Genomic DNA, 11,411 nt, shown 5'->3' with positions numbered 1-11,411 from the left:
TCTTCTGCCTTGGAATCAATATACAGTATTGATTCCAAGATGGAAGGTAAGGGTTTAAATATATATATATATATATATATATATAAAATCTAAAATCCAGCAATAGGTACAAGAGTCTCTGTCCACATAAGAAGTCACTTTTATTCAAAGTTCTTCAGGATCTTAGCTCACCCACCTCTCCAACCTTATTTCCCAACATTCCTCTATGTGAACTCTGGTTAGAATGCTCTAATGCTCTGGCTAAAATGCTCCATATAAACTGTGTACCTTTCTTCCTCACTAACTTTGTGAACACTCTTTCTCCTGCAGGAATTACCTATGCGCTCCTCTTCATTTATCTAAGCCTCTCCTTTTTTTAAAGACCATCTAAATTCTTTCCTCTTTCAAGAAATCTTTCTTAGCTCCCTAGTCCTCAGTGACCCCTCCCTACCCTGAATCCTAGAATATTTACTATGTGTACTATTTGCTTTGGCACTTAACATTTGCTGCCTCATTTTGTGATTTATATTTTTGTCTGCCTTCTTTCCCCAGCTTAATGATAACTGTAATGGAGAATAACCAGGGAAGTAGGCTTAAATATTAAAATGTGGCTCCAGAAGGGTGTGAGGGTGACAGGAGTGTCTGAAGGCAGGACCAAACAAAGTTGGGAGACTAGGTTTTAACAGCTAGGGAGGTGTCTGTTACTCTGCAGTATCTAGACTAGGCCTATGGAAACCAGCAAAGTAAAGGCAAGAGTTTTATAACACTTTTAATCAGGTACAACTAAGATAAAGGATGGGAATAGGGGCAACTACACTCTTCAGACTAAGGGCAAACCCAGGGTCAGGGAAGGGACTTATCTACACTAACTGAGACCTAAGCAAGACAGGGCCCTGAGAAAAGCAGGATTGAAGTGGATATCCTCACAGTATTGTTCAGCCTCATTCCAGTGGTGTTTCTACTCCTCCAGGACCACCTGCTGTACTCTTCCAGGTGGGTAGATTCTGGGAGCTGACCCAGTCCAAGTTGACCTGCAACTCAGGTTGGGATTAGTAGTCTCTACCAAAATCTCCCACAAGTAGGTGACGGTCTTTCCACAGGATCACTGGTAAACTGGTATCTCCTTGGGTCAGTTGCAGCTTGCCCCAACCACCAGTTGCTCTCTCAGTGAGCAAGAAAGCACTTCCTGCTTCTTCATTCCATCTTGGAATTCTCCAGCCCTTCCTGCTAGGTCCACATAAACTATATATAAACTAATAACTAAATAATCCTCACAACATAACCCCCTTAAAGACAGAGATAATGTCATACTTCCTTATGTCTATAGTATCTAGCATACTTCCCTAGCTATCATCAGAACTCAATAAATATTCATAGATAATAATATAATGCTACTGGAAGGTGGCCCATAAGAATTTATTTACCAATACTTCTTAAACTTATTGTTGCTTTTGGCTTACACTGGAATACATGTTCCATAAGAGGAAATGTGGTATCCTGTTGTAATCACCAGCTTTGGACTTAAAAGACTTGGCTTCAAATTCTAAATGCTCTACTTAATGACCTTTGGCAAGTTATTTTATTACTCTTGTCTTCATTTCCTCATTTGTAAAACAAAGGTTGGATGAGATGAACCCAAAGGTCCCCTCTAACAGTGGATCTTATGATATGATGATAACTCTCAAGAAAATAGGTGGAGAAGGCTTATAAGTAGGACCTCATTTTACACAACCAATATATTCCAAGATTGCATAAGTTGAAAATCAGATAGGGGACCCCATTATTTAATAAATATTTCTTATACAGACATACTTAGACACTTTACATCTTTTCTTTGGCTTCTCAGAGATACTAGCATCACAACTCTTATGTTTTGGGGCCATTAATAATAACTAAATAGCATTAATGAAACAAAGAGCAGCATTGTTCTGACATAGACATGGGGTTCCAAGCAAGGACCGTGGACAAAGACTAATGCTAGGGCTAATGTTCAGCACAAAACAATGAAATAACATACATTAATGCTTCTGAGAGTTAGAATAAGCATTATTTGATGAACTACTGAGGAACTTTATACCACTTGGGAAAATAGCATGTAATTAAAATTATTTTATATCTTTTTTCCTTTTTTTTTAAATTGCCTGTTGCATACACCTGAATTAATGCATATATCTGAATTTACATGTGTTGGGTTCACGTAAAATGAGATACTACTGTGCTCATAATGCAAATATAGATATATAACCCTCATGTGTACCTGACCCAATCTTCTCCAACTGAATCCCCAGTTATCACCCCTCTCTCTGGTGTGAGAAAGAACATTCATTGCCTCTACTTCCTGTCCTCTTATTAGTCAGCCATTTGTAACAAGACTTATGACCTCATTACCCTACTGAAATTGCCCTCTCCAAAGTTATTAACAAACTTGCCAGATTGGATGATCTTTTCTCAATCATCTTTCATGACCTTTCTGCTGCATTTGACACTGTTGACTACCATCTCCTCAATACTCTCTTCTCTGAGTTTTTATGACACTGTTCTCTATGACTATTCCTTCTCAGTCTTCTTTGCTGCATCATCATCATCATCATCATCCAAACCATATCTAACCATAAATATGTCCTCAAAGATTCTTCTGTTCCTATGTCCTGTCTTGGTGACCTTAACAGGGCTCATGGGTTTAATTATGTCTATGCAGATTGCTCCCAGAATATATCTTCAACCAGAATTTCTTTCCTGAGCATTAGTCCTTTATCATTTATGGAACATTTCAAACTAGACCATCCCAAGACATCTCATATCCAACATATAAAAAACAAAGAACTTGCTAATTTCCCCCCAAACATTCCCCCCTACTAGACTAACCTCTTTCTGGTGAGGGTACTACCATTATCAGTCTCCAAATCTGTAGCTTAGGCATTGTCCTCTAGTTCTCACTCTCCATCATCCCATGTAATCAATCAGTTGCCTAATTTTACCGTAGGTAAAGTGGTAATGTCTCTCATACCTCTCCTCTTCTCATTCTTCATATAGTCATTGCCCTAATTCAGGCCTTTCTTACCTCTCTCCTCAATGACTGCTGTGGCTTCCTAATTGGTCTCCTTGCTTCAAGTGTCCAATCCATCCTCCAGACAACTACCAGAGGGTAAAAAAAAATGGAGCTCTGACCATTTCACTTTCCTACACAATTCCAGAGGCTCCCTTCTTGCCTCCAAAACAAATTATAAATTCTTTTGTTTGACTTAGCCCTTCATAATTTTGGCTCAGTCTATCTTTCAAGTCATCTTAATCATTTTGCCACTTCTTACAATCTCTGTGACTCACACATAGTACTACAATTTCTTCCCTTTTTGCTTTTGTCCTAGCTATTCCCCATGTCTAGGATGTACTCTTTTCTAATCTCTGCTTCATAGAATGCTTATCTTTCTTTAAGACAGAGCTCAAGCCCTACCTTATACATGAAGCCTTTCTTGATCCTCCTAACCTAGGGAAGGGGGAGATAATTGGAGGGAGGAGAAAGTGGGGGGGGGTGATTAAAAAGCAAAATACTGGTGAGGAGGAACAGAGTGAAAGGGAATAGAGCAGGATCAAATGGGGTAAATAAGATGGAAAGCAATACACAGTAATAATAACTCTGAATATGAATGGGATGAACTCACCCATAAAACAGAAGTGAATAGCAGAGTGAATTAAAAACCAGATATTCCTAACCTATCATGTTCTCCTCTAGTTACATTGCATTTAAGTACCTTGTATTTATTTTGCATTTAGTCTGCATGTATTTATTCTGTAAATACAGGTATATGCTCATGTAATTTCCTCCAACAGAACACAAGCTACTTTAGATCACAGGGATTATTTTGTTTCTTTGTAGTTGTATCCCCGCAGTAGCACAGTTCCTGGAATGTAGCAGGAGCTTAATAAATATTGATTGATTTAGTCTTTATAACTCGAGTACCTGTCATATTATCTTAAGTGGTACTTAATAAATATTTGGTGTTTTAATCCACTTCCATAGAGAAGAGAATGATCTTGCATCATTTGAGAAAAAAATAGGAAGAATTTGAAATTAGATCTGAAAAGTAGTCCGTCAAGCCTAGGATATTCTCTTTGACAGAGGTACCAAAAGATGATTTGTGGAAGAGTGTGGTATTTGACTTTCCTAACATTACTCAAAAAACATTCTTCAATATTATAATTTATCTATGATATATTCTGTGCTCTAATGTAATCATAAACATTAGGGTTTTTTTTTATTCTTGTGGCTTTGTATACTGTAGGATATCCAGATCTTATTATTTTAATGTACTTTTTTGTTAAAACCTCCCAACTCTACTCCACCACCCCCCCCAAATAAAAGAAGAGCACTAGGTCTAAGTGAAAACACTGACCCAAAACAGTAAAACAATAATTTGTTAAAAAAACTTTTTTTAACCCTTACAATCTGTCCTAAAATCAACAATAAGTATTAGTTCCAAGGCAGAAGAGTTGTAAGGGCAAGACAGTTGAGATTAAGTGTCTTGCCTAGGGTCACACAGCTAGGAAGTGTCTGAAGCCAGATTTGAATCCAGGTCCCCCGGACTCCAGACCTGGCTCTCTATGGCCTGAGCCACCTAGCTATCTTGCAGCAAACATTTATTAAGCTCTAGCTACATGCCAGGCAATAAATATTGGAGATATTAAGAAAGGCAAATGCCAATCCTAGGTCTTAAAGTACTCATGTTTTAATGGAGAAAAAAAGTATGCAAACTGTACAAACAAGGCAGAAGCAGGACAATTTGGAAATCATCTTAGGAGGCATACATTAAAATTAAGAAGGGCTGAAAAAGGATTCTAGGAGAATTCTTGTAGATTTTAGCTGAGTCTTAAGAGAAGCCAGGGAAACCAGCAGAAGATAAGGTGGGGAAAATTTGGTGCATGGGGGACAGTCACTGAAAATACTCAAAGTTAGGAGATGTTGTGACATGAAGAATAGCAAGGAAACCAGTATCATTAGATTGCAGAGAAGGTGAAGTTGGGAAAAGCCTGAAAAAATAGGAGGAAGCCAAATTATGAAGGGTTTTGAATGTTAAGCATTTTTTTTAAACCTTGGAAGTGATAGGATACATAACTAGAAGTTATTGACTAGGAGTAGATATGTTCAGACCAGTGTTTCAGGAAGATCAGTTTGACATCTGAGAGGAGGATGGACTAAAGTTGGAAAAAACTCAAGGTGGGAAGACCAACCAGGAGATTTATTGTTCCATCAAATGACAAAGCCTTAGGATCCCCCAGGGGCTAAGATCTTACCACACCCGGCATTTCTTTTTACTGTTACCTGCTCTTATCTTCTTCCAACCAACTGTTACCTGTGTTTTCCTTTCCTGTTCTCTCCTTTTCTTTGTTTTGTTTTTTTTTTCAGAAAATTATTGTTGGTTCCATAATGCTCCAGATCTGTGGGATTTAATCACTAGGGAATTCCTACTATGGAAACACCCTCTACTACTGCAGATTAGCAACTCATCTATATAACTGATAGTCTTAGAAGGTTTTCTGGGCACTGACAGGTAAGTTTAGTAATTTACCCAAGGTCACAAAACTCTTCTGTGTCAGAGGCTGGACTTTACTCACATTCTTCTGGATTCCACAGTGGGTTCTCTAGCCACTGAAATATGCTTTGTCTCATAAAGCTATATATGATCCAAGTGTACAATATTCTTCTTAAGGAAGAAAAATGTCATATGGCATCCAACATCATTCATCAAGGTGACTATCACTGTTCTAGTGAGTTGTCTTCTGTTATAATCATCCTGCTTGTTCAGCTTGGAAGCTAAAGAGTAAAATTTTGGTTAACCTCATTTTCCCCTCCAATACCTATACAGGATGGAAAATATTTTGCTTGAGCCACTGAACCATTATTTTGAGTGATGTTTTAAAATGGAATCTATTTTGTCAGGAATCTAAAGCCATAGTGGAAGAAACAAGAGCTCTGAGAAGCAGGCTTCATCTCGCCGAAGCAGCACAGAGACAGGCCCATGGAATGGAAATGGACTATGAGGAAGTAATTCACCTATTAGAGGCTGAAATTATGGAGCTAAAGGCTCAGCTCGCTGATCACTCTGGCCAAAGCAAAGTAAGCAAAACAGACCTTCTTCCTTTCTTCTTTTCCTCTCTTTTTCTCCCTCCCTCCCTCCTTCACTCTTTCTCCCTCTTCCTTGTTTTTTTTTTTTTTTTTTGCCTTTACTTCTTTCTCTCTATTCCTCTCTTTCTTCCTCCCTCCCTCTTGTAGTTACCATGGTTTCCTTTCTGTTGTCATATATCCTGTTTTCATTTTCTTTTCATCTGCTCTCTAAGTAGGTCAGTGTTTGTCTTCTGTTTTTTTTCCCCAATAACTAGAATGATGTTTCATGAAAAGAGTAATAAGAAGGTCATAAAACTTCCTTCATCCAAAGATCTTTGGGTTGAAAAGAACAGGAACCCCAAATTTATTTGGGTCATCAGTCAATGTGGCATAGGTTATAACCACTTCTGGAAGGGCTGTATTAACACTGAATTGTAGGCAGTGATAGCTTTTTCTATTTCTAAGAATGCTAATTTATTTTTCTTATTTTAAAAAATGGAAGATAATGTTTTAGGATAATAGATTCACACTGAAAAGTCCAAGGTCCTCCTTCATCCTCCTTTCTCTAAATAATGTTCAATTTGAAATTAATCACTAACACCCCCCAATTTAAAGGGTAATATACTTTAGCCAAGTTTCTTTTTGACAATAAACCAAAATTTTATATGTGTGTGTGTGTGTGTGTCTATACATATACATATATATGTATGTATCTCAGGGAACAGAATTTGAAATAAATTTTTTTAAACAGGTAGATAGTGTTTTATAGTAAAAATTATGATGAATTTGAAGTCAGAGGGCTTGAGTTCAAATACAAGCTCTTGCTAGATGCATGACCTTGGACAAATGATTTTGTTGTATCTGAACCTTAGTTTCCTCAAATGTAAAATCAGGGTATTGGACAGATTGTTCTCCTAAGATCCCTTCCAGATCCAAATCTATGATCCTGTCATTTTATGATCCAGGTCCAAATTTGAATCTACGATTTACTTACTACCTCTATATACTTGGGCAAGTCACAACATCTTTAGCTTCCTGTTTCCTTATCCCTAAAAATAAAGAGATTAGACTAACTGAACTCCTAGGTTGCCTTCAGCTCTAAATCTATGATCTAAGACTGACACAATTCACTACAATTTGAAGATGGAATCAATATTTATGCTTTCTTACAGAGCAGAAAGTTGTGAGGCTATTTTAATGAAAATAACCATTTTTGATTCAGTGACATTGCTTACTTACATAGCAAGTGTTTTTTTTCCCTTTTTTTTTTAATAATTTTTTATTTTTAGAAAAAATTTCCCTGGTTACATAAGTCATGTTTTTACTTTACCCTTCACCCCCTTCACCCTTCCCCCCCCCTCCCCCCAACTTATCCCCCCCCCCCATAGGTAATTCGCATTTCCACTGGTGTGGTCAGTCAAGACTTATTTACACATTATTGATAGTTACATGGGTGTGGTCTTTTCAGGTCTACATCCCCAATCATGTTCTCATCAACCCAAGTGTCCACGCAGTTGTTTTTCCTCTGTGTTTCCACTCCTGCAGTTCTTCCTCTGAATGTGGGTAGTGTTCCTTTCCATAAATCCCTCCGAATTGTCTTGGGTCATTGCATTGCTGCTAGTACAGATGTCCATTACATTCGATTTTACCATAATATATCAGTCTCTGTGTACAATGTTCTTCTGGCTCTGCTCCTTTCACTCTGCATCAATTCCTGGAGGTCTTTCCAGTTCACATGGAATTCCTCCTGTTTATTATTCCTTTGAGCACAATAGTATTCCATCACCAACATATACCACAATTTGTTCAGCCATTCTCCAATTGAAGGGCATACCCTTGCTTTCCAGTTTTTTGCCACCACAAAGAGCGCTGCTATAAATATTTTTGTGCAAGTCTGTTTATCTATGATCTCTTTGGGGTACAAACCCAGCAATGGTATGGCTGGATCAAAGGGCAGGCATTCTTTTATCGCTCTTTGGGCATAGTTCCAAATTAGCAAGTGTTTTTTATTTTAATTTTATCAATTTCCTACAGTCCAAATGAATTCTAATGAAGTACTTGCTTTAAATTTTATGCATTTAAAAAGTATCTGAAGGGGCTATGCCACCTAGATTTCCAAAAACTCAAGCCAGCATTTATATAACTAGTTTTCTTAAGAGTACTATCATCAAAGTTGGCCATTTAATACAGTTCTAAAAGAATATATTCTGCTTTTTGATAATAGCGTAAGGCAAAGGTAGGCAACCTATAGTAATTAAAGTACCAGTAATTGTTTATATTTAATAAATATGATATTAAGTAGACAACAGCTTCCTTCTAGAAATAGCATAAAACTACTTGAAATGAGTAATTTTAATCATCTATTCAATTTTTTTTATTTTTAGAATGATTGGAATTTACTAAGCAAATCTATTAAAATTATTTTTAACTTACTTTTTTTTCTCAAAAAGAATTCATTAGTGAAATCTATACTTTTAGAAAGAAAGTATACATTACTGGGTACTTACAGACATAAGTCTAGAAACTGGACCTATGATTTCATTGGTCTGTTTAAAGATGACAGTTCCTCTGCTTTTTATTTTATAACCTTTGACGGTTGCCTAGACTAGAACACTAGGTTAAGTAATTTGCCCAGGGTCCTATAAGCATCATGTGTCAGAGGCAGGACTTGAATCAGAACTTCTGTTGCAAGGCCAGCTCTATATCCATCACACCACAACTGGGGTTAAATGATTTGCCCTGCTAGATTCAGATTGGACATTTCTTGCAAAGGGAGAAAAGCTAGGATTGGATCTGTGGTTTTAACCGGTATAGTAGAAAGTATCTGAGCCTAGATTTGAACTCAGGACTCCCTTCTCTCCATGCCTGGCTCTCTATCCATTGAGACCTTCTTGCCCCAACTATGCTTTATTTTAATGAAAATGAAAATATTTTTATAAACCTTTACTCTTTTTCTTTTTCTTTTTCTTTTTTTTTTTAAACCCTTACCTTCCATCTTGGAGTCAATACTGTGTATTGGTTCCAAGACAGAAGAGTGGTAAGGGTAGGCAATGGAGGTTAAGTGACTTGCACAGGGTCACATAGCTGGGAAGTGTCTGAGGTCAGATTTGAACCTAGGACCTCCCATCTCTAGATCTGTCTCTCAATCCACTGAACTACTCAGCTTCCCTCCCCCCCCCCCACACACACACACTTTTACTCTTTTTCAAGAATAATAAATTAGAAAGTTTGACTCAAACCAGTAAACATTTTTTTTTAAGGTTTGGGATCTTTGAGGTGCCTCATAGTCTTTTTCTTTCCTGCGATAAATTCCCTCATTACATTTCATAATAACACCATTGATTCATTAGGTAAGCAGATATTTATAGGAGCAGCTAAGTGAGTAGTACAGTAGATAGAGCACTAATTCGGGAGTTTGGAGGACTGGATTCAAATCTGGCTTCAGATATGTCCTAGTTGGGTGACCCCAGGCCAGTCACTTATCCTCAGTTGCCTAGTCCTTACCACTCTTCTATCTTTGAAATGATATTAAGAGAGAAGGTAAGGGTTTTTGTTTTGTTTTGTTTTTAGAGAAGATATTTCCTAGGTGATGACAGTTCTGCTCTCACACACCAGTTAAGCTCAATATTTTGCTTGAAATAGACCCAATAACAGGGGAAAGTCTCCTGATTGGGTTGTCTGGAGGTAATTGTCCTGACCCTATTTCTGGAGAAACCCACCTAGAGAACTTATAACCAGCCGGTTTGGGATGGCCTTATTGGCATTATGACCCGTGTCGGGCCTGCTCCCACAGCCTACCCCATCCTAACAAAACGTCCTTTCCATTTCTATTCAATAAAGTGAATCTTCACTGTGGAAAAAATATATATTTGCTTATTCTCAAGACATTTGTGTTTAATGATCTTCTGAGATGTCAAGGTATTGGACAATGATGATTCTATTAAAATAGCAACTATTAGCAAAACCTTCTGAACCTTGATATAATCTTTGGGATATTCCTGATTGAGAAGTATAGGACCCTACCAGTCATATAGTACTATACTGGGCACATATGAAAGTGTAATGGGGAATATAAAAATGTAATACATAATCTTTACCCTCACAAAGCTTAGAATCTAATTGGAAAGACGCAATATATACACATGAAAATCTAATTAGAAAGATATAATATGTACTTATATGCATGAAAAAATTTCTAAGTAAAATTTAGAAAATGATAACAATACAAAAAATACCCACTTCTGTCTAGGGTAAATGAGTGCATTGTGACAGCTTTGCAAAGAAAACCCTTAACTACATCTTTCGTGTACTTTGATTGGGGTTTTTTTTCTCCAAAAGGGAGAAGCTACAGTTGACCCATACAATATTCCCCCAGACTTATTTTTAGGGTAAAATGAGAACGCGCATCCAATCATTCCCTCCTTTTTTTGAAAGTAAATTATTACAAAAGTTCAGGTGTCATTACTTATTTTAAACGTGATCTACAAAATATTAATAATGGAATAAAACTCCAGGATTAAAGAACGTAGTTGCAGTTTACTCCCCAAGATGGGAGTTGTCCCATTTGTTTTTATCTCCAGTGTCTAAATAATAGTAATTTATATAATACCTTAAGGTTTTCAAAATGCTTTATATATGCTACTTATTTGATTCTCACATTATAACTTTGTAAGGAAAGAAGCACAGTTATTATTACTGTACCCTCATGAGATCATAGCTGAAGTGTGCTCCCTCTTCACCTCCACCTTAAGACATAGCTCCAACACCAGTTTCTAAAAGAAACCTTTTCTGATTACTCCAACTGCTAATGTTCTCTCTCCCTTTCCACAAGTTGTTATTTTTATTTGCATTCATTCTTTTTATGAGAAGTGCATGATTTTATCAGTGAAAATGACATGAAAAAAGGCATTACCATCTACTTTGTTTGCACCTTAAGAATCATTGGAGTTTTCAAAGTAGAGCCTAACACATATTAAACATTTAATAGATGTTTATTACCTGCCTGACTTGTAACCAAAACCTGCCATACATGTTGTCGTCATCCCCACTGGAATGGGAGCACCTTGAGGGCTAGGACTGTCTTATTTTTTTGTATCCTTAGCACATAGAACATTGCTTTTTGCCCATAAAAAGCCCTGAAATGCTTCATTTGTTCATTCATTTAGCAGAGTATAGTCATTTGAGAATCATCCTCAAAACCAGAATGTTCAAGTGATGCATCCTGGTTTTTGTGACCTTGGACTAGACACTCATGCCTCTTAGTGCTCTAGGCAACTCTCTAAGACTCAGAGAGGATGATGCCCTTCATTCATAGGGGGACATTCCTCATCTA

The 11,411-nt window shown here is 37.1% G+C and overlaps 1 protein-coding gene across 1 annotated transcript in view; it reads left to right on the top strand.

Moving 5' to 3' along the window:
* Positions 1–11,411, top strand: part of STXBP4 (syntaxin binding protein 4) — a 225,469-nt gene that overhangs the window by 100,655 nt on the left and 113,403 nt on the right. The window contains exon 12 of the mRNA XM_044675076.1: positions 5,915–6,091. Within this exon, the coding sequence (XP_044531011.1) occupies positions 5,915–6,091 (177 nt within the window). The remainder of the gene's footprint in view (positions 1–5,914; positions 6,092–11,411) is intronic.

The sequence above is a fragment of the Gracilinanus agilis genome, chromosome 4 (genome assembly GCF_016433145.1).
Source record: "Gracilinanus agilis isolate LMUSP501 chromosome 4, AgileGrace, whole genome shotgun sequence".
In the NCBI taxonomy this organism is placed as follows: domain Eukaryota; kingdom Metazoa; phylum Chordata; class Mammalia; order Didelphimorphia; family Didelphidae; genus Gracilinanus; species Gracilinanus agilis.
This window is presented reverse-complemented; position numbering and strand designations above follow the sequence as displayed.